This window comes from Cygnus atratus, chromosome 6, assembly GCF_013377495.2.
Source record: "Cygnus atratus isolate AKBS03 ecotype Queensland, Australia chromosome 6, CAtr_DNAZoo_HiC_assembly, whole genome shotgun sequence".
NCBI lineage: Eukaryota > Metazoa > Chordata > Aves > Anseriformes > Anatidae > Cygnus > Cygnus atratus.
In genome coordinates, this window is record NC_066367.1 from 26,194,863 (window position 1) to 26,219,304 (window position 24,442).

A 24,442-nucleotide genomic window follows, 5' to 3' on the forward strand; every position below is an offset into this window, starting at 1 on the left:
GTTCTAGGCTTTCAGTCCAGAGCTGGTTGTTGGCTTGTTGTTGGCTTCTGTCTTGCCTACTCCTTTTAATTAACTTTGCTACTCATTTACATAATTTCTGTTCAGCTTTTGAAGTTTGGGAGTTCTGAAATTGAGATTTATGTCTGTCTTGTCTTCCTTTGCTGCCTGTTCTGCAAACACAGGCTCTAAGAGTATGAGAAACTTGTCTAAATGACAACACTGCTGGCCCTTAATTCTGGCAGTGCCAAAGGAAATTCTCTGAATAGCTGATAGCTCAACTTTTCTGCACCACACAGCAAGCAAAACATGGGGCAGGTGCCTGGGAGTCCACAACAGACTCATCATTCTGTGTTTTTTTTTTTAACTCCATTCTTTTTTTCTTTTATATCTCTGTCCAGTAACATGCAAATCTTTTGTTTGACCATTGCTCATGAAGTACACGTTGCAGAGTTTTTTATTCCCTCTGTTTGTGCAGTCAATATCGTTTCATCTGTGCCATTGTCCTATTAGACTGTTTTAATGCAGTTAAAGTGCATTTAATTCGTACTTCTATTATCATCAGTAATGGAAGGAGGATGCACTGTGTACATTAATTAAATTTTTTAATCATTTACATCTTCCCCTCTCTAGAGAGCCTTTGCTAGATTTAGTAGGGTTGTGTTACAGAAAGAATGACAAATCTTCTCCGTTGAGAGAAATGACTGTTTGTGCAAAGGTGATGCGAAGGCTACCATTATCTACATAGAAGCATGAGACCCAAGAATGAGAAGTTGGCTTCTAAAGAGCCCTCAATTTCAAGCAAGTATTTGTGTGGAAGACTTCAAAGTATTACTTTCACCTGTAGTTCACCTGACAGCTGTTTTTTCTTGTAAACCTGAGGTGGGATTATTGTACTTGTGGACCCTAATTTCATCCACTTCATTATTTAGTCTGTCTTATTACAAGGCCATGTAATTCACCCCAAAGTTTTAGACATGGTGATCTAACCAACTTGGTCAGTATCTCATCTTGTATTGTCTGACATCAAAGTTCAGCCATCAGAACCATTAATTCATCTAAGATATTAGTTGGGGCTTACAAATTTGGGAGGGATTTGACAAAGAATCTGGCAGTAGTTTATATTTGAATTTTAAAGCCTAAATATGAAGGTTTCTATTTTGTTCTGTACTGTTTTGCTTGAAAGGATACTAACACACCTAGGGTATAACAGACCATTCAAAATTAGGCATTATATTTTGGTGTGGTTCTTCTCAAGTATATAAATGTCCTTATCAAAAAGAGGAGCTACATGAATAAGTGTGATCCCCTTTCTTGATGAGCCCACAGAAGCACTTAAGTTCTTTAAGATAAACTCCTGACAATTAAGTGCCATTTTTACATACAAAAGTGTTGCAGAGGAATAAACAAGTTTCAAATACCTGAATTACTCCCTTTATAAAACTGTAAAATTCAAATCCTTGATGTTAAGTAACCTTCTTGAGGGTCTAGTTCTGTTTTTCCTCCTTGGACAAAACTTCATCTAGAGCCAGTGGCATTGCTTTTCACTATGAAAGCAGCTTAATATTCTGTCTTCTACCACGCATTTGGCCAAACGAAGACTGCATATGATGAGTTTTGTGACACAGCTGACAGGCAGGAGCCCATTAGGTTGTGGGAAATTGAACATTTGGTAGCTGCCAGACCACAGATAAGCCCTGCTGATGCAGGGTTTTGTCAAAGTAAAGAATATAAAGGCTCTCCTTAAGTATGCATGTGTCTCAATATGCTTGCATATAAAACCATAATTACAAGGTTTTAGAAATATTTGAGGATCAGAAGTTAGCGTTCATTTAAAAAAAAAAAAAAAAAAAGGAAAACAAAAAGAAACTGTCTTAAAATTCAAACCACTTTTTACCTTTCAGGTACTTAGGGTCTTGATGATTTTTCCCATTATCTTTCATTGGGGAAAAATCTCTCTCCAAGTCTGTACAATACTTTTTTCTTAGGATACTTGTTCATGACAAAACTATCCTTGCAAAAGCCAAATCTATGCAAGATATTATACTGGTACTGTGACTTATAAATTTTTTAATCTGGTTAAAAATGCTTCTTCTTTGTTCCAGAAGGTTGTTTGTCTTATCTTATAACTAAGGAAAAAATCTTCCATAAGGGTTTCTTTTATCTTCATCTGTTTTGCATGCTTTGTAATTGTAGAGCTTCCCTAAATGATTGAAGATCTCCTGCTCTACTTGAATGACAGAACTTAGGTTGTTTAAGAAAAAAGGATACTGTCAACCAGACATTTAATACTGCTGAAATTTCACCTTACAAACACAGCTCGGCGTGTAACGTAGTTGGTTTGTAAGGGCCTGAGCTGGCTGCTGCAAGTGATAATTACTAATGTAATAATTACCATAACTAACAGAAATGTGACTTGACTTTGAGCTTTTCTGTCCTCATTAAACTTGTTCACCTTCTCTGAAACTCTCCATGCTGCATGCTAGCACGGAGCAGTCGTATCCCCCGACCCAGCATGAGTCAGGGGTGCAGCCGTGATACCAGCCGTGAGAGCAGTCGAGATACAAGCCCTGCTCGGGGCTTTCCTCCACTTGGTGAGTACATGTAGGCATTGGAGCTCTAAGGGTCAATTTTTTTCCTTTTTTTTTCCCCTTGTTCTTATTGCCCTTTCAAGACACTGCCAGGTGGAATGAGCTTGTTTTCTGTCCTCTGTTGGATTCCTGACACAATCCCTATTTCCAAGCCTGTTTCCTTTCTGTTTTCTTCTGCATGCTTCAGTTCTGATTCGCAGTAATTTATGATTAGAATGAAAATAGTTTAGCCTGAATTGTATTTTTCAATTTCATTAAATCAGCTTGTGTGGGGCTGCTGTGCTTCACTTTACAGCACTGATGGTAATCTGTGGGAGAGCAAGCCTCTATTTTCTAGGTCACAGTGAAGTAGTCAGTAGGATCGTAGTCTATTGTTAGGTAAATTTATTCATGATCTGGTTTTGTTAAAGCTAGGTACAGCAAAAGTTTTGTTTCTCTTTTTTTGTAGAGGTTTTTTACAACGTCAGTCATGAATTTAACAAGTTGCATGTGCAGGAGACTTTCAAGCAACTAAAATTGTGGACAGGATGAAGTTTTAAAGGAGCATCATCATGCAGCTTAAGTGTACAGTACAAATAGAAAATCTCATTACACTTAACATATGCAGAAGTTTTATTCTGCTCAGGGCTGAAAACAGAATAGTTAATGTTTCTGATCAAATATCATATCATATATATTCAACCAAAAACATTGCTTGTTGTATGAAATATTTGTCATCTCAGACGTAATGAAATGTAGTTTATCTCCAGGCCCTTTTCCTTTACATAGTAATTTCATAGATGTGCATGTGATATTAAAAGTGAGAAAGAAGCTCTTAGAGATGTGGTCAAGATTGAAGATTTATTTTGCACATAGTGACAAAATACAGCTATAAGAAGTACTGTCTAAGTAGCATTTTGGGCCTAATTCTCCAACAAATCAAATAGTAAGAAAAAGTTATGAAAAATATGGATAGATGGACAAAAATTTCTGATTTGGTTCTCATAGTTAAATATTCTGTACTTTGCATAATCGTTAAAATCTACATAGTTATTGTCATTCGTTTATTCATCTCAACTTCAAATGCTATCAGTGGAGAGGCTCATTGTCTTCGTCCATATGAAATCATTGGCAAAATTCCCATTGACTTCAGTGATGTAGAGTGGAATCTTCAAGAGGCTTTTGGGTTCAAAACTTCATTTAATCTATTGAGCTATGAGATCTATTTGCTTTATCTGCAATTATCACAATTTTTGTTGAGAAATGAGTGGAGTTCAGCTTAGTACTCAGAAGTTCATTCATAGCTCTTTTTGATAGATTAATGAATTTTTATTGACTAAACGAAGCTGATTTGATACCAGAGCCATGAAGGGGTGATAAATATGCTTGTTTTTATAGTTACCTGTCTTGTTTCAATTTTAGATGAGGCTGTTTTCTTCACCCAGTGTGTGTAGGCATGTGGATTTCAGGGTTAACTTGTTAGTATTCTATTATTATACTGTCTCTCTTCTATTTTAGTGAAAATACATTAATTGAGATACAGTCTTCTGAGCCCTTGCTCTGAAAAATAAATGCAGTGTGCCAGAATCAGAGTTGGTGTGAATTTGGTGCACCACAGAGTCTGACTTGTACACTGAATATGAAATTTCAGTTACAGATGTCTATTACAATGATTGAAACAAATTTCATTGTGGGGAGGAGGAGCATTTCATTTTTAACTAATGATATTTAATTATCAGAAGATGATTGCATTTCTAGAAATGCAGTTGTTAGAGAAGTAATTAATGGAAGGGAAGATTGAAAGTGGGGAGAAAGTATCAGTATAATAGTACGCCAATATTGTTGCTATCCTGCTGTCTTTTTTCTTGTGTTTTCATTGAAATGCTGTAAGCTTAAATGTGTATGTCAGCTTAATTCTGTAACTTGTAATTCATCTCAAAGAAATTTGTGTGTATATATAGCAATTTAAGCTAAAACAGGATGATTCCGCTACAATATTTTTAGAATCCAGTTCATCTTACATTAATGCTGAAATAATATAAGATTAACTTTATATTAGTGAATTATACTTAAGCTAGTTATATATAAATGACAGTATTCTTGCATTTAGCACTATTATGATCAGTGTCAACACTGACATCCTGGCCTTGCAAATTGCTTATTTTCAAGGCTGCTGTGCAAATATGCATGTCTAAGCACCAAACACGTTGCTTTTGAAGTTAGGAAACACCAGTGAAGAGTCACTGTACGCTGAGTCTCCTTGCAGAAATGTGATTTTTTAATTTTTAGTTTATTATGGCTCTTCCTTCTTGGGCCTTGATCTTGCAGTGACAGCCACAGAGGCACAGTTGGATGGCGCAGAAGAAAGCAATCGCAAGCTCAGAATTCTGATTATGAGGTTCAGTCTGTAATCCGGCACTGATCCCGGAAATGTTCCCTAAGTTGCTTATGGTGTCAGCGGGATTGTTCTCTTGAATAAAAGCATGTGTTCTACATATTTAAAGACCATATTGCATATTGTGTAGAGCTCTTAGCCAAGCTGTCACAGCTGGGAGAGAACTTGAATTTTCTCATTTTGCTAACTTCTCCTTTATGTTATATTAGTATTTGTTTACAAATGCTTTGTATTAAACAGAAGCCTTACACATTTTCTATTGCCCATGTATATGCACTACTGACAAGTCTTATTTGTATTACATGGTGATTTGGGTTCATTTTTTCAGTTTCTTGACAGTATTAGTCATGATGTTAAAGCAACAAGGCCTCCAGTGAGTCTGACAAACTGCTCACACGGGCAGAGTTTCTTGGGTCAGTTGCTTTGAGTTAAGTGAGCATATCATTGCTAGACACAGGCAAAAACTTTTTTGAGAAGCTAAATTGCTGTAATTCAGAAATGGCTGGGCTTTCCATTTGCCTTCATAAGTATCTCCCCTTTATGCTGAATCCAAGAACTGAAGATCTCTCCAAAGGCATTTTGTGATTCATTGCTGCTGACAGTTGGGAATTGAAGTGGGAGCTATATTTGGCTTCAGCTTTTGTGCTACTGCCTGTTGTGTTGCTGTTAACAATTTGTTTACAAACGGTGTGATCCTAGATGCACGTATGTGCGTATTCAGATCAATATCTGTGTAGGCACATAGGTGTATAATTAGATTTAAAAAAAATGTATGCAAAATTTGTTAAAGCAAGAGACCATCGGTAGTAGCAACAGCTACAATATGTATGTTTACTTGAAGAAAAAAAAAGCCCAAACCAAAACACCTATAGGCAGTGGTTGAGTGGCCTCCCTGTATGACTCCTTGCACTCTTCCTACTTCTGTGGTTATTCATTCTCTTTGTAAACATTGTTTTTTGTGCATAGGCTCCAGTGTTTTGGAAAAATGCTGCAAGCACAATTTCTAATCATTGATCATGGCTTCACTGTGGGGTTTAGATCAGACAAATCTAAATCCTGCTCTGTGGTTATATGCTCCACGTTCTCATGGTGTCATCTTCCAGACCTGTGCTTCTGGAACGGGACTGATGCACACTGGTTTTCTTTGCTGAACTGCACCGGGTTTGGGACCGTTACAAACGAGTTTTGTCATGCATCGTGTTTATGGTCATGGGGGAGAGGGAGGAGAAGCTACAGACGGAGGTATCACTGTGGGGCTTGCACTATATCTGTTATGCATTCATATACAGCGTCATTTCCCTGTCGCTACGAGACACGTTTACTGGTAGTGGTCACTTGCATCCCCCTTGGATTGTGGCATTTTCTGTCTCGGGTTAAATGTATGTTAATCCTGTGGGTGTTGCCATTCCTTCTACTTGCAGCTTCTCGACGTCATTCCAGGTCCACTAGTGCTCTCTCCACTGCTGATTCTGTTGGGCAGTCAGGTGAACAAGCGCTAACTGCATGACTCTGCTTCTTATATGTAGTCTTGTTTTACACCATTTTAACATTTGCTGTCATGTGCATCAGCCAGCACTTGGCATGTGCTTCTCACCGCTGTGAGGCTTTTTGTTCTGTTCTGTTCAACGTGACTTTTTCTTTTGAATTTCATTTATTGAATGTTTTTTAATTTTGTGTATTTTAGGAACATTGTGAGCAGTGTTTAAACAAAGGGTGATCCAGGGCTTTCTCAATTGTCCTGAAAATTGGATCAGTTGTACAGCATGGGCTAAATACTGAATGATGCAGAGTCCTTGCAATTTATGTTTGTTTCCTCTTTAGCAGTGTAGCAGTTGCCAATGTTCAAGACTGGATCCCAGTGGGTCTTATCCCATTTATTACTAAATTTTTCAGACTCCTGTCTCTGTTAATGGAAGTGCTTTGCAGGATCCTGTCCAAAATTCACAAAAGCAGCAAGAATTAAGCACCTGATGAGCTTTCAAAATGAACTTTGGAGCATAATACATGATCCATCCTCCATATAATACTGAAGACCTTATCCAAAGAGCATGGAAGCTGTGGGGAAAAATGACTCCATTAATTTCATGGGGCACTGCATCAGGAGATTAATGCATAGATATAATGAGAAAAATCTGCAGATTCCAGTTGCCTTCTTCCCCACCCCAGTGCTGGATTTGCAGTTTTGCAGTTCCTGAAGCTCCCTTGAAATCAGAGTATTTCACTAGTAGTCTTAAAAGTAAATTAATGAGGGCTGCTAGTTTGGGGTCAATAGAAACTTGATTGTGGGGACAAAGATGGTGTAGAAGATGAATGAGGGCTTCAGTGTTTGCTCAGATGCTAAAATTGCATAAGGAATTAGTGACACTAAAAGTTATTTAATTAACCCTCCTCAGGTAGGGAGTGAAAAATGTTCTGTTTCTCTTAAGTGCAGTTAAATTGCTGTCAATTAACTAAAACTTTCAAAACATTTCCCTTATCAGGTAACTGCAGAAATGATGCAAGCAGATTTGACTCTTGCGTTTTTCAAAGCGGCAGTTAGAATTTGTATTTAATAAAATAGCACTGAAGATTAAAAAAGACCCTCAATTCTAATACAGATCTAAGCTTAAGCTTTTTTACATTCAACTTCCTATGATAATCACTTCATGCTTGGCTCCTGTGGTTTGATATAAGGCATGATAAAATTATATACAGTCATCTTTGTCCTAAAGTAGGCCCAAATCTCCCTAAAAGTGGCAAAATCAGGGGAAAAAAAAAGTTTGGGATTTTTCACCAAGTAACAAGCATAATTAATCTAGCTAGGGAGACAAGCAAATGTGGTCAGAGCTCACACTGCCCAGCTTATTTCTTGACATTAAGATCGGGCTTGCGTATACTGGTTATTCCTGGAGTCAAATGTGTCCCCATCCCTACGTTAGAGATATGCTGAGGTCCCTCCTAAGATCTAATTCCTGTGTTTGGGTGTGGCAGCAGTGTGGGAGAACCCCAGGGTGACTTGGGTGTTATGAATTTAAAGATCACTGAAAGAATTATTTAAAAATAAAAAATAAAAAATCCTGATAGCTATGGGGTCAGATAAAAGTCAGCATGCCATATTATACTTACTCAATTTGATTAAACAGCTCCATTTTATTTTATGCTGGGTATTTAAACTGATCTACGATTGAATTACTTTGTCATTCTGTTCTTCATTTAAAAAACAAAACAACAAAAAAACAAACTATCTACCCTTTTCTAATGTAATACTAAATTAATGTGAAAACAAGTAACAATGGTATTATATGATGCTATGTTATTTCAAAGCTATAAAGCCAAATTCTGATCTCAGGAAGACTTGAGTAATGTCATCTAGTTGGGTTCAAACATAAAACTGAGTCCACAACTTTGCAGCCCTCGTACTATACCAGGTGTAATTTGCACTTAGGAAAATACTTGTCTTCTCTACATCGTTGTAGTATTTATCTCTGTAGCAGTGACTTTAGCTTCAATCTGACTTAATGCATTGCCATGTTCTCTGTGCTTCCATTAAGAGTATACAGATCTTTCCATGTTAGGGATGAAGTATCGTTTCAACTAAATATTGGAAGAAATCTTCAACCCAAGTGCATTAAAAAAGGGGATAGTAGTAACACATACAACTTTTATTTCTTTGTGAAATGTCATGATTTGATTCCTTTTTGGCAGTAGTTTTAAGATGTTTGTTTTTGTTTTTGTTTTTGTTTTCCTCTTGTAATGTGTTTTGTAGAAAATGTGCTTTTGTTGTAAATCAGAAATGTCTTGTTTGGTTGCATAACTGGGAAACAATAAGTTTTGCTAACGTTTCTGAAATACATGCTAATCTACATTTTTTTTCTCAGTAAAATATTTTAGGTTTATCAAATCTTCCTTATTTTCCCCTCAGTAGCTTAATCCTTGCTCTGACATACTCAGGTAAAGCCTTAAAGTTAGGATGGGAGACTGGCAAGCTTCAGTCTCAGATTTAACTTAACGCAGGTCAGTGTGATGTGATTTCCTTAAAAGAGATCTCAGTGCAGTAGGCTTCTAAAGAGAAAAGCATGAAGCTTTGTGATAAGTTTTTGAAAATAAATACAGTAAGCTGCTGAATATAACGTTCATTCTTGTGGAAACCCACAATGTGGTTACATATTTTAAGAAACAGTTGTTTTCCTCCATAAAATTAAATATAGATGAACTACTAAAAGTCCTACATGACTTGATCTCTCTCTCTCTGGCTGCTTGATGACTGCATTCAGCGTGGGTCAGATGAAGGTCTATTAAATGGGTTCAGGCAGCTTGATTTGTGCACCTCTGCAATTGCTGGCAAAACTCTTATTGGCAGAGGACATGTTAGGTATGTCCCAGAAGGAGTGAGCAAAGACAGCCCCAGGTGGAAGCAAAAACTCTGCTAAAAACCATCTCTTTCTGGTTATAGACGAGCTAGGAGTCCAGAAAAAGTGCATCTCATCTCCTGTGATTTGGAAGTGCTGTGCTGCCAGAGCCCGGCCTGTGATCCTCAAGTCACTCCTTCTGCCATGTCCCTGCTAGTGATGGCTTTCTGAATTTGGCTTTTGCTCAGAGATACTCATTTCAGTAACATTTTTCTCAGACTCTGGGCAAATGATAAAGTAAGCTAATTAATACTGGGAATGTAAATGGCACTTTGGACCCAATCCTGTTGCTTTGGATGCCATTGAGAGCTTTGCCATCAAATTCAAGGGGAGAAAGATGGTATTGTTTGATTAGAAAAAAAAAAATCAGTTTTGGTTTGTCACAAAACTTTAAAATTGTATTTCAGTCCAATGTACATTTAAGCTGCTTCTCCAGAACAGTAATAAAACAAAAATTGGAGTCACCTCGCAAACAAATAATAAACCTTTTAGTTTTATTCTGGGGGGCATAGGGTGATATTCTACCGGTTAATCAAGCCTTACAACATAGGCTAATCTGCTGCTGCTAATCTCACGTCCTTGCCTGAGAAAAAGCTGCAGGATGGATGAGTGCTCTGGTATTAACATGTCCTGACACCGGGCACGATTCTGTTTCTCTGAAGTTAATGAGAAGTTTTCTGTTCATTTCTGAGAGAGCCAGACTGGGGCCTGCATGTCTGCCTCCGACATTAAAATAAAACTGAAACAACTTCTGTTAAAAGGAAACACAAAATAGATACCCTTCTTCCCAGCTTAAAAAAAAAAAAAAGAAAAAGAAAAAGACATGCCCTGAGGATCTGGAATTGTCTCTGTGAGCCACCAAACAATAGTTTATTTCTTACTGTCATGGCAAACTCTGTAGAGTTGTGGATAAAAGAGTCTTTAATGAAAAAGCACTGAGAGTTCCCAGAGCCTTTGGGGAGTGCTGCTCAGACACCTGATTAGGATTCCAAGTGAATGTGAATTCATTTAACAATCCCTTTCAATGTTGTCTTTTGTGCAGACCGGTTTGGACTCGGACAGCCAGGCAGGATGCCTGCTTCTGTGAATGCCATGCGAGTCCTGAGCACAAGCACAGATCTGGAGGCTGCTGTGGCTGATGCACTGGTAAGAGGAAAAATACAAAATGCTTCCGACACCGGAAAGTGGCTTAAAGTTACCTGTACGTACGTTCTCCTCTTTCTAAGTAGCTTTGTTCTGAATGTGCCAGTGTCTGATGCTGTAGAGTTAGTTACCTTGTGTTGTGTTGTGTTTGGGTACATTGGCAGCAGCATTCGTTTCCTCGTTCCACCTCAGTTCTCCGCAGTTAACAAACAGACTGAGGAGGCTCAATGCTGGAGCTGCGGGATGGGTTGAGTCAGCTGTTCGGCTTTAACTTTGCCGTCGGAAGACATATGCAGCAACATAGGAGTGCTCAGCGCCTGTGGTGAAGGGATTTGCATTAATTCCATTAACTGCATGAGGATTTTGTCTGGAAAACGCAGTTTTCTCTTCTAGTGTCGATTCTGGATTCGGTTTCAAGAAGAGTTGAGAGCTCTGCCACTTCCTGCTCTGTTACTTGCACCTGGCTCATAGCTTGGCTTGTCTGTGACTGGTACCATCTCATGCAGTTAAACTGAAGTGTGTTTGTGTAGTGTGCTACCAGTGGTTTCTAAACATGTGGTGATTACCATTTTTTAACTTTTATTGTCCTGTGTAATCTTATTGTAGTATAAAATCTCTTGGGCAGAACCCAGAAAATGTCTTCTGCTCTTCCGAAGATGGGTGTTATCACAAGCCTTTGCATTTGTCTCAGGGGAAAGAGAGTGTGTAGAGGCAGGCGCAATTATTCTACAGCATTGTCTGGGTACCAGTGTACCTTGGGTCTTCCTCAGCTCTAGACCTGAGCTGAGGGTAGGATTTCCTGATGTATCCAAGGCAGATATCTCAGATGTTCCCTCATGAAAAAAACATTACCCCATAGTTTGTGAAAGATGCTCTTTTTTCTCCATTTCCTAGTTTACTTTCTCTAATGATGGCTAACATCATTTTCCTTTTTGTATTTGATTGTCAACCAGCTCACGTCACTTACTTATCTAGAGTATTATTAAAGTACTCAGAGAAGTGTCTTTAAAAATAAATAAATCTCTTTCCATAAAAATAAAGAAGTGCTTCTGAATCATGCAGAGTTAGGACAGCATATCATAGATGGTACTGTTAGATTCAGGGGGCTAAATTGTTAGCCGGGCATTTTTGTTACCAAATTCAGCAGCTTGTGAGCCAGTATCTGCTCTCAGCACCTCAAATTTGCCACTGTAGTTTTTCACAGCATAATTAAAGGTGATGGTTTGCCTGTGTAAATGAAATGAGACCTTATCCCAGAATGTGAACTGTTGGTGAATACTGGTTTCTTGTGGGAGAAGAGGGTCACGGTGGTGTTCCAATTCACTGCTGGTCACCAAGATCTCTCGGTGTGACTGAATCTGCAGCTATACTTACAGAGTTTTCTTTTAAATATTGTACTCTTTTAAACTGGGTAATGTTATACTGGAATGTTAAAATCTTATTTAAAGAGTTAAACGCTTAAAAGGGAAAGCCTTGAGTCTAGCTGGAGAGTAAGTAGTTCTGCTACCTTGGCTGATCAGTCTGAATTGGTATGATCTTAGGGGATGCAATACGATCTTATTTACCCCTTCTTTCCCACCACCCCAATTTGTTCTTCTTTAGTTGTCTTCTCTCAACAGGCAATTTACAGACAGTGTTTGGGCTCCTTTTGAGAGAGTAGTGTGATGCCAGCTTTTACCCAGCAGCCTTGTTCTCAGACAAGTATTCTTTTTCCTCCAGTAGGAAGTGAAAAGAACTTCTCCAGAGATGGCCTTTGCCAAATACTCAAGTTTAAACAAAACACACAGCGGGTCATTCTATGACCTCTGCTCCATGCATTACAGTTCTCATTGGATCCACTGCTTCTGTTCAAGAGCTGGACTTGGCCTAAAAGCACACTGTCTGTACTGTGAATCAGTGCTCGGATCTGTCAGAAAAGCTCAAAGGGTGATGGAAACTTTGGCGTTAAGGCCTTTAAGTCAGTGGTGCCAGCCAGGTCGTCTTTAAAGGAGCTAAGCTTCAAAAAAAAGTGCAGTGTAAGAACTGTGGGTTGAAAGAGAATCTGGTTAAGTGAAGTTGATTAAATGTGCTGTATTGTAGATAGTGGTTCCTTGACATCAGAATTTCTTTAAGATTCTAAAATCTAAAGCTAGCGATAACGTGTAGGGAAATAAATCACTCCCAAAAACTGGTATCTTCCAGAAGCAATGTTTCTGAAAAGCAGGCAGAGAGGTGCTGCGTTTAGATCTGCCATCTGAAACTTATTAACAGATAATTTCACTTCCAAGCTCTCTAATAGAAATTGTAGGATACATGTGTTAGTGCAGCAGATAAACAATAATGCCAGGCGTTATTATACCCACTTTTATTTTGCGTAAACTGTGGTTTTTTTTGATTTGCTAAGACACATTTGCTATACATTTTTGTTGCAAAAACAAAAACCCTACATAAGCTTCTGACATAATTCTCTATGCTTTTTCCCACCCTTCAATATTTTCCTGCCTCTACAGCTGTTAGGAGACTCCAGGAGCAAGGTACTAGTGCTTTCTTGACTTTTTATTTCTACTTTCAAACTTTCCCCAGCCTGTTGCTAACACCCATGATACTGCACTTGATACTACGCTTCATTCCTGCAGTCCTAGTGGAAGCAAAACTCTGCTGGCTTCACAAGTCTGAGAACTGCAGGACTGGACACTGGAAGGAATTCTGTAGCAAACACTGTAGAATATAGGCAATCTTCTCTGATACATTGTTGTATCAATCTTGTTCTGTTTAGGTTCATTTAAGAGTTTATTTTGTAGTATACAATTTGTTTTGCTATCAAAATTATTGTAACATCTATTCTGTAAGTACTGAGGTTGTTCAGGATGTTACCTAAGGGAATTAGGTCCACTTATGCCATGCTATGGAAATGAGTGGGATTTGATTACTCAACTCCCTTAGGAACCTCTGGTTAAAATAAATAAATAAATAAATGAAAATCTTGCCCAAACTAACAGAGAAATTGTGATGGCCTGTATCCCAGTGCATTTCTAGAGTCACTTCATTATCAATATCAAAGTGACTGTGCATGCCAGCACAGATTCCTTCAGCTTTTTCTTCCTTATCTTTTTTCTTGAAATAGAGGTTATATCATCACCATCTGTAACAATGAAACTGACCTATATTTACAATAAAACAACATGTGTTTTCATTACTTGTAGTTAATTCCACTGGGCATAAGTATCTAGTTCTTGTGCTGGGGAAGGCAGTCCTTGCTCCCCCATTCATTTTAATGTTCTCACTGAAATCACTGGGATCTGTCTTGCTCTACTGAGAGAGGTAAGCAGGCAGTGCTCGGTGACATCTATCTATATACATGTATGTAACTATAACAATAGCATTAATCTTCCTTTGTTAGTGGTTATAGATAGAACGCTTTTCTTTGGGAATTGATGTAATTATATATAATTTACTTACACTGAGTTTCCCCTCTTCCAGAAAAAGCCCGTGAGAAGAAGATATGAACCCTATGGGATGTACTCAGATGATGACGCTAACAGTGATGCATCAAGTGCTTGCTCCGAGCGCTCCTATGGTTCCAGGAATGGGGGCATTCCACACTACCTGCGGCAGACTGAAGATGTGGCTGAGGTCCTGAACCACTGTGCCAGCTCCAACTGGTCTGAAAGGAAGGAGGGGCTCATAGGTCTTCAGAACTTACTGAAAAGCCAGCGGACGCTGAGGTGACCTTTGTAGCTTTGTATTGTCTGTCATTCAAGGGAGATGGCTATAGCCAGAAGTCAGTATATGTACTTGCCTCATGTAGACAGATAGTACCTTTAACAGCTGTGAAAGCTGTCTCCACAGTGTGGGAGTTAATTACTTTCAGAAAAAATTTAGCTGTCATCACTACTGTTTGTGTGAAATTTGTAGTAGTAACGTAGATGGGACTCAGGCATATGGTTTTCTATGCTCTGCCTTCTGCCTCCTGTTTGTTGCAGCACAGTGAGATTTCCCACAATGATGGTAATGTAAATTTACTCCAAGGGTGGTACTATTTTTACATTAGACCGTTTGAATCTTCAGTAATTTTTTTTTCCCAGCAGCTTAGTTGGTGAGGCAAACACTTCATTATTCTAAAAACCACTCAGGGTGTGTGTATTTCAAAGATGAGATCAAATGATGTTCTCAGTGTGTTGGGTGTTCTTTGGCTCTTTATGAGGTCTGAGTTAGGCATAATTATTTGTGACTCTTTGTGAGCACATCAGGTTTAATTATTTGTAACTCTTGAAAAATCTTATATCAGAAGCTTGAGTCTCCTGTAAATGGTGTAATTTACAATGTAGAGGGAAGTTTCTTAAGGCAATGAAGTAGGTGTACTGACTCTGAAACTGTAGTAGGAGAGAGACATTTTCACCTTGTAGAAAGCCAAATAAACCCTTCAAACACCTTTGGCATGTCACCCATTAAAACAGATCTTAGAATTACGCAGTAGTCACAGGGAAACTTAATACAGCCATGTCATGCTAGCTATAGACAGCAAATCACATTAACTAACTGGCTTTCATGCTACTGGCTTTTTACTCTTAAGTTTATGGTGAAAGAATTTGGAAACAAGTTGCTTCTTTTGGCTCCCTTGAAGATAACATTCACAAATAGCTCTGACGTTTTAATTTTTGTTATGAATGTTATAAACTTAATATAATTTAATATAAGTTTTATATAAAACTTAAATTATGACCATGTTTATAAATGATTGCCAAATAGCTTACTGCCTACCTTCTTGGATTTGTGCAATTGTTTCATTTTTAAAAGGTCTTCACACTAGCTGAAAATATTTGACAGCCCTTGTTAACAGACTGAATAAAAATGCACTGAGAGCTAGTCTGGAAAGGTTATTCTCCTGCCATCATAAATATATTCTAGCACTTCACATGATGTGATGCAGTCTGTAAGTGGGAAGTGCTTCAGGTTTTTAATATGGTAGTTAGAGTTCCTAGGTCAGAGATGCCTTTTGATGTGGTCTATTTATGAGTATTTTAAAAAATACTTCCTACATGAATGCTGTCTTTTTTCTTTAACTTTGTTTTAACAAGCTGTCTGAAAAAACTGTGGCACCTCATATACTTGCATGAAAAAGTTGGGCGAGACTCTGACTGGGCCACAAAAGTGCAAGAGAATAACCGAGGTTTTGTATATGTTGGGTGATAATTCCAAGGCAGGAAATGCTGAGAAGATTGGGCGATGGACTGTTTATCCACATTAGTAATTCTTAGCAGAAATGCCAATAGAACTAAACTGTTGTTTTCATTTCTGCTGGTTGCAGTGTTTGAATTGTGCTGCTGTCACTAGTCCCTTAAGCTAGCAAGTTTTCTTGGCACTGATCCTGAATATTTATAAACCTTTCCCAGAAACTACACCCTGCAGAGTTATTTTTTTAAAAAATTGATACTGTTTTTAGTTCTTTATATTTCTTTTCAGTTTGCTTTTGTTCTGCTTACACCTTGGTTCAGGGTTGTTTTGGTGTCTGTACTAATGATCAGATTGCTTCATCGTGTTCTCACGGCATCACAGAGAACATCACCAAGGTCATTAGTCCAAGTGGCAAGTCTGTCTGTCTTTAATTAAACCTGATATCTTCTGTTGTGGTATAACAAGTTTAACATAAAGCAGTGATGTGGCTAGGTTTTCTTTAGTACTCGGATCTGAAGGATCCTATGTAAGCAGTGAATTATATATTCAGAAAGATGAGCTTGCAAAGCACACACCTATCCTCATTGCTTCATCTAGCTTTGTGTGGCCTAGTTCTCTGAGGGTTCCCCAGTCAGGCCTTCCGAACAACACAAGGCCAGCAAATCCCTTAAGGAAATGTTCTTCCACTGCTTGTTTTTTAGTTTAGCGATTGCTTTGTCACTTCAGCAAGATTTTGGAAAACAGATGCTTACACATGCTGTCTTCATATAACAGTTGTCCCCAAAGAAATTTCATTAAAGTAATAAATAGTTCATTCAGAGAGCAGCAGTCTGCATGAAGAGAGCATGGCAGGGCAGTTGTTTAGAGACAGCGCAGTCTCATCCTGAATGAAGCTGACAGCTTGCTTCGGGATCATTACAAGGACTTTTTCTTTACATCAAGCTCTTGGGCAGACCATTGTCTTTGTGCCATTTTAAAATGTGATTACAAATCTATTTGAAAAAATATATTTCTATGCTATAAACTACTATAATAGTTTACAGTAACTACTTATTACTATAAACAAGCTAACATGAAACAGTTATAGACTGCTCATATTCTAGCTATATATATCTGAAAATATATAGGTGAAACGTAAATTAACATCTTTCTGGAAAGCAGGTATATGTAATCACGATCTAAACAGCTCTTCTCTGAGCAATCAATGTGCATTTCAGTAGTTGCTCTGGTTTCACAGTAGTTGTGAAAAATACCTAATCACGTCCATAGTATGCAGGAAATATTACCTAATTGCTCTGTTTTCATTTGGACAGTGAACAAGCAAAATTTTGACATTCTTTGGCAGTTTGCATTGCAGCAAGAGTAGGACTTGTGTTTTTCGATACATTGCTAATAAGAGCTTTGGCACCAGTTTTGCGTTTGACTCAAGCTTGGTATGACTCAAGCTTGGTATCTTACTAATAGACCACTCTTTACTAATTGTATAAAAAGAGTATTACTGAGCACCTAATCTCTTACTAATAGGAAAGTAAGTTTAATTATCTTCTGATTTAGTAGGTTGCCTACTTGATAGATCGTCTTCAATTTCTATATGTTTGTCTACTGTCAGCCTCTGGAGTCTATTCAGCTATATGTTAATACGATGCAATTCTAGACCAATTTCATTGAAGCTACTGAGAATTACCAAAATATATATGATTAGCATATACTTAAACAGCATGGAAGTTCTGGTTTCACTTGAAAAATTGAAATACCTGACAGAAAGGAAGCCTGAGGAACCTATTCCTAAGCTGCAAAAGCACAGTGTTTCTGTGAATTATCAACCTTCAAGGAAATGTCTTTTTTTTTTTATCAAAACTATCATCAAACTATCAAGGAAATGTCTTCCAAGTACTCTCTTTTCAAGTTGTCTTCTGCAATCCAGACTATAGAAGAAAATGGAAGCAACAGAAAATAAAGTGGCTTCATGATTTTAAAATGTGTTTATTGGATTTCTTGTCATAACCCTGGTGATCACAGCAGCTGGAATGCCAGTTAAGGCTTCACCTAGAAACAGGGTTTTTAGAAGCGTGACTTAAGTAATGTTTAAACAAAAAAAATTAGATATTTCAGCTGTTACTATTTATCAGCTCTTTTTTGGCAACTGGAGCTTTAGCATTAATATTATTGTCGTCTTATGTATTTTAGCCGAGTCGAGTTAAAAAGGCTTTGTGAAATATTTACTCGCATGTTTGCTGACCCTCACAGCAAGGTAAGATCACAAAGGCTGGCTCATTCTCTTGAATTAGCATGTGTGTATGTTTTATGTTGTTCCAAGATGAATATTCTTTATTTCTACCCCTGCCATCTGCTGGGGAAAACTGGCATTTATAAATTTCAGTTTTTGTCTGTTTTACTCTGTAGGCAAGTGTCTCAATCTGTCTCCTGTTGCTAAGAACATATTACTCCATGCTTTCCAAAAAACTTAATGCCTTTCGGGTGTCAGCTCCTTAAGTGAGAGGTTCAGTTTTATCTGTACTTCTCTAGGGATTTTCTTGGTGATATGCAATAGAGTGAGGTCTAAAGGGTGATAAACCATAGCTAGGCGTCTTGTCCTCTGGGGTTTGTATATACCTGCAAGCAGTATGGATTCTCATCAAGATGTTGTTTTGGATCTGTTATATTTATTTTAAAACAACAACAATATACACACCTTGTCTTCTTTCTAACATTGTCCTTTGAAGTTGAAGGCTGTTCCCGGAATATACAGGCATTTCTTAGAAAGAAGCAGGTTAGAGAATGGAGAAGGTGGGCCCATAAGCTTGTTCAGACCCAGAGTTATTTGTTTGCAAAATATTTCCCATTTATAGATAAGTTGATGGTTTATTACGCACTTGACCAACATATGTTCTATGTGACAGTGGCGATCTCTCATCTTCACTGCCTTTTGAGAATTACTGCTGCAAATTCATTAGTTTTAAGTGTGAATATCAGCCACTAAATTGCTTCAATATAACTGAAGTCAGAGTTTGGTCCTTTGCTGTAAATTCAGGGTTCATTTCTGCCCACTGTCCTTTCTGAACTCTGTATTTGGGATGACATGTGGGACTGGAGTCTTGGAAGTCAGAATAAACTGGGAAGTGGGAAAGGACTTGGTAAAGATTGGAGAAGGGTATACCGATCTTGGTAAAGATTGGAGAAGTTCTCCTGACTTGTTGACTTTAAAAGCATTGCTTTTCATGAGAGGAAACTGGATCTGATCCAAGGTATATAATGTTTTAAACAACTCTGAGAAGGTGTTTTGTATTAAGAAAATGTGAACTCTTAATGAATGCATCTTTTATGTTGACAAATTGCATCTGAACAGTTGTGTTTGATCACTGCGTGCTAACGAGTGGTTTGTTTTGTTGCATGGCCTGCTTTGCCGTGGAATTCACAACAGAGAGTAAGTGTATTCTACCCTCTTCCTTCATTTGTTTCATGTGGTATTTTAATACAGCACATTCTAGATGTGTATTGTCTCTTTTTTCAGAAAAATGTAGTCACTAAAATCATTCATTCAGAAACTGTCTATAACAATCATTCTGCAACTCGTATTTTAAATCCCTCTCCTTTGATTATTTTCTATTTAAAGCACAGCCTTCCTTTTTGTGACAGTTGTTTTGTTTATAGGTCTTCAGCATGTTTCTGGAAACCCTGGTTGATTTCATCATCATTCATAAAGATGACTTGCAGGATTGGCTTTTTGTTCTCCTGACACAGTTGCTAAAGAAAATGGGAGCGGATTTGCTGGGGTCTGTGCAAGCAAAAGTTCAAAAAGCTCTGGATGTTACCAGGTAGAGTACTCAGGTGGCAAATACTGTGTAGCTTTTTACAGGGTTACAGAAGGGCATCTGATGAATGTTGTAGAAAGCCAGCAGTGCCATACATTTTGAGGTCTCAATGCTACGGAACACCAGTATAAATGAGAACAAAACTATGTCACAATATTTAAAGCATAGAATTAAAAAGGTCTTCGTTTTTGATAGATAACTGTAAAGCGTAACGCTTAAAGTGTGTAACTGATCGCATTTGTTTTTTGGTGTGCATGTGTTTGGACATCAGTTTTCTTTTTGACTGATTGAAAATAATTGTTTGCAGTGTTTACAATATGAACAGTGCTTTAACACAAAGTACAGAGCATCTTATATGTGTTCAAACAATAATGTTAACATCAGAATAAGACCTTGAAAGCTACTTCTTTTTGCACACCAGTTAGTTCTGTAGTCCATGCCCTTTTCTAAGGATGTCCGGCACAGGACATAGTTACAATTAAGTTCAGCTTGTCCTGGAAAAGAGATGATAAATGAATAAGTAGTAGCAGGAGGAGATCGTACTAGTAGGAATAGTTAATTATCCAGGAGGAAACAAGATAGAGAAGAAAAAAGGAAGAAGAGAGAAATCAAAACCAGGCAGGAGCTCTGAGGGAAAGAGAAACCAGTCTGCTACTAGAGATAAGGGAAGAAAGCACAGCCTGAAATGGAGAGGGGATGGGCAGGTGTGCCAAAAACAGGATTAAGTGTACAGAAGTCAGTTAGAGTAACAGCATATAAAGGTGTTGATTTAGCAGTGTTTTGTCAGTATTAAAAGAGTAATCAGGTAACCCTTTAACTTGAGTTTCTCTGAATGGTTGATGGTAAACTTAGGAAGAAAAGCATGATAGGTGCTGAACTCTGTTATGTAAGTTTTTATGTATTGAGTTAATTTAGCCCTGGAAGTGTGTGTAGCATTACATTTTTGCCTTTGTTTTCTTTGGACAGGGATTCTTTTCCATTTGATCAACAATTTAACATTTTGATGAGGTTTATTGTGGATCAGACCCAAACACCAAACCTCAAGGTCAGTATCAGGCCTTTTTGCTGAAGCATAAACGTGGTTATTTTAGTTTGCCATGGCAGGTATAATTAAAGTGGAAGAAACCTGTCTGTGCAGGACAGCAGGGACCAGGCTCAGTCTGGGCAGCTAGAGAGCTGAGACTCTAAGCACACCTTGTGTGTTAAACAAACAAACAAAACAAGTGTTTGTTGCACAAAACAAACCAAGTGTTTGTTGCACAGAACATACATAATGCATGTAGGGTTTGGGGAAGAAACAGAGCTTTCTGTTACTGAATCTTCTTAACGGCGTACTGTTGTGCAGATTGTTTTTCAGGAGGCTGCCGTCCCAAGGCTATAGGTACACTGTAAACTCTGGAAATGATACGTAATTGTTTCAGAGACAGGAATGTACAGGATGCCAAATGACTAGTGCTCTTTCTCCCATGTCCCAAAGTGTAAATCTTTTGAGGCTCCAGCCTCATGAGAGGCACCTGGAACAGTAACCATGGGCATGAGGCACCCCGCAGAACTTTAAAATATTCAAAACGGGTGGAAACAGTGTGGTGATTTGCTTGCACAAATGGACGTATTTCAAGCCAGTTCTGATATGCCATTCCAGACTCACTACACAAAACTTTTCCTGGGTAGAAAGTTGCTTTTGGTTTTGAAATGTGACATGGAGACATGGCACAGGGATAATTTTTCCCAAGTAAGGCATAAGTCTTGTCAATCGACAGCAATGTCTGTTTATTACAGGATAATTCTATTTTTGCCAGCTCACGGGATTAACAAATACGTCTTCACTTCTCAGGTGAAAGTTGCTATCCTGAAGTATATTGAGTCCTTGGCAAGACAGATGGATCCAACAGACTTTGTGAACTCCAGTGAGACAAGACTTGCTGTATCTAGAATTATAACTTGGACAACAGAACCAAAGAGCTCAGATGTGAGAAAGGTAAGTCAGAATGATGAAATATTGGCAGTAGTTATTCTTTCTAAAAAGAGAAAAAAATTAAAAAAAAAAAAAAAAGTCATAAAGGTAATTAAAAATTCAGTGGTTTGAGTCATACAGACCTTGCCTTCCAAACCAAATTGCCTATTCAGTAAAGACACATTTCTGAAGCATCTCTTCATAGATATTTTTATCTAGTTAGGTACTTAGCTGTCTAACTTTAACTACTATTACCACACAAAGGGAGTCACAGTTTAAAAATGTGCTTTTTATTGAGCAGTCTGGAAGTATCTATAGATTTTTGTTTATTTAGATGCTTTGTAGACTGAAATGAAATCTAGCACAGCTTCTGCATTGCGATATTGTTAAAAGAAACTAAACAAATCAGTAAGCTGCCAAGGGTTCTCAACTCTTTTCTTTTTTCCAGAATGAGATAAACAGTTTTTAAAATTGACCTATTTAGGTCAGTCCTAGATAATACGGTTAACTTGTTCTTTTTTTTCTTTGCTGTAGATGCAAGTGCCAGGTAAGCTAAAATGGAGCATGTAGTGATACTCATCTCTCCCAAGAGAAAAATGAGACTTTGTTTGATGTACTTGGCATCTGTAACAACTTAAAATTACCTCCAATTTCCCCCAAAATAATAATAAATAAACAAAAGAGAAAAAGTCATATCAGAATATACAAATTGTGTGAAATTTTTATGCTCTACATACACTTAGATTAGTATTTTATAACTTTAGAAATAAAATTATTTTTGATTATTTGATTCTGATGAATTGATCATTGGGTATCAAAGGTACCGCACCTCATTATTCAATATATGTGAATATATATGAATTCAATATATAGGATATTCAATATTCATTATCTGATAGGTGGCAAGACTTCAAAGAAGCTTTTTGTGTGCACGCTTTTTGCTTTCTTGCATACATTTGATTGGATCTAGAGAAAAATGTCTCATCTATTTTTTAGAAGACTTTCTCCAGGGGTTATTTGCTCTAGCATGACTGCAATTTGTACAAGGTAGTCTCAGAGAGTCCTAAAAGAGTGACTTAACTCCTAGAATTAAATCTGGAATGTGCATTTTCCTTTTGATATTTTCATATACAAAGTCAGAAAGAATTAACAAAAGAGCAGTTTCTTCCCTTTTACAGTTCAAGTAAACCCCTAGCAGTTTACTCTGCTAGTGGCAGGCAAGAGGGAGTTGTAAATTAATTTAACTAGAATAATACATTGAAAAGCAAATAGCAAAACTTCTGCATGTTGCTCAGCAGAAGAAATATTCCACCATTAGAGGTCATCATTGCTGCATGCAAAGTTGAGTGAACGGTATCTCTGCAACAGCTGAAAATTTGGCTGTTAGCTGTGAAGTCATGGTGTGGGAAGTGTGTGTTCACAGTGCAGTGTCTGTCTCAAAGACTCGCAGAGCTCTGGTAAAAACTTCCAGCAAGCTCCACCTGAGCAGTACCTGGGCTTTGGAGGCTGATAAGAGATTACTGAATCCAAATTCTCTTTATTAAATCTGCGCGTGACTTGGATTTGCCTCTGATGCCTGTAGCTTTCAAATTATTGGACAGTTAGGCTAATTTAGGATACTAAAAATGAATGCCCAGGTGATCTCTATTTCATCATACAGTTGCTGTACTATGATTTTATTAAGAGCATAGTACAAACTAAAGGCTTTAGAAGAAACACTGCTACAAAGGATTTATAAGCAATCATTGGCCATAATCTCTGTCAGGACTATAGTTAACAGACTAATAAATTCATTATGCAGTAACGAACAGGATTACAAGGGCTAACCCAGACAGGTGAAATGTTCTGAAGAACACAATTAAAATTGTCCTCCATTTTTTGGAGGCTACAACCTGGAAAAAAGTACCGCTTTTTATATCAGGAAGATTCATTGTCGTGGAAGGGATTACTGCAGATAACCTTCAAGGTCTGAGATTCTCTAAGTGCAGAGCAGACCATGCGATTGAAAACATTGTCATAGTCTAAACATGGGTAGAAAGAGAACCAACTAAGACTACAAAGTTTCAGGTACTACAGGAGGCCTGTAACAACTATAAAATAAGATACTTTTCCAATAGAATCTGGATTTGAGATAATCCGTGCAATTGACTCAGCTCCTGTAAAGACAGGAGCCAACTTTATTTTTGGTACTGAGGAGTCTTGGCTGTCGTAGTCTAGTCCTTGTATACCACTGTAACTGATGATAGAACAGCAATGCCAGTGCTCAACTGCTTGTGAAGGCAGCAGCTCTTCCTACAAGAAACTTAGTCACACAGGCACTGTGGTTCTTACCTGGATTTAAATTACTGAATGCTATCTTAATGCAAGTAGCATTTGGGTGTGTGGTGGCCATACTATCCTGTCTGGATTTTGCCTTACTAGAGATGGTAAAACAAGGTTGCTCATGCTAGTAGCAAAATATATAAAAGATTGCTGTCAGTTAATATGTAAAGCATGTGGCTATTGTGTGCACATGGCAATTTGTCATGCAGATTTTATCCTATGGTAGCAATCAAGGAATCTGTTCAAGAAATGGGTTATATTATCAGCCGATAGTAGGATTATCCTTCTACTAGTGATATCAGTGTCCATCACTGTTTTGTATGTGATGGTCATGGAGATCCCAGCCCCCTGTAGTGTTATGATACTGGAGAAAAATAGAACAAAAAGTGGCATCTAGTCCAAAGACCTTTTTCAAACTGAACAATACGTCTTTATTAATAAACTTTGCATATTCTTACGATGACAGCTTAAGCACACTTAATGGGCACGATTAACCTGTCTGACGTCTGACTTGGACTATGGGTCATGTTTTATAGCTAGTCAAAATCAGAAAGAAGCTTAGTCAAAGGAAATGCTGTTGTGCATAAAGTGCTTTATGTTCTCATATTAAATAATATCTATCTAGCTAAACGTGAACTCTGTTACCAAAAAAAAAAAAAGTACTCTGATGAACGTAGAGTTGGTACTGACAAAATGGCATGATTCCC

At 37.8% G+C, this 24,442-nt stretch overlaps 1 protein-coding gene across 5 annotated transcripts in view; it reads left to right on the forward strand.

Annotated features, from left to right (window-relative positions):
• CLASP1 (cytoplasmic linker associated protein 1) overlaps positions 1-24,442 on the forward strand; it is a 164,669-nt gene that overhangs the window by 97,320 nt on the left and 42,907 nt on the right. For 2 of the 5 annotated variants that reach the window (XM_050711378.1, XM_050711379.1), the window contains exons 22-28: positions 10,393-10,496; positions 12,983-13,006; positions 13,953-14,197; positions 17,835-17,898; positions 19,299-19,462; positions 20,426-20,504; positions 21,294-21,437. In XM_050711378.1, coding sequence (XP_050567335.1) covers positions 10,393-10,496; positions 12,983-13,006; positions 13,953-14,197; positions 17,835-17,898; positions 19,299-19,462; positions 20,426-20,504; positions 21,294-21,437 — 824 coding nt within the window. Of the gene's footprint in view, positions 1-10,392; positions 10,497-12,982; positions 13,007-13,952; positions 14,198-17,834; positions 17,899-19,068; positions 19,072-19,298; positions 19,463-20,425; positions 20,505-21,293; positions 21,438-24,442 lie in introns of all 5 variants that reach the window. The other 3 variants (XM_050711380.1, XM_050711381.1, XM_035536857.2) reach the window with 2 other exon arrangements.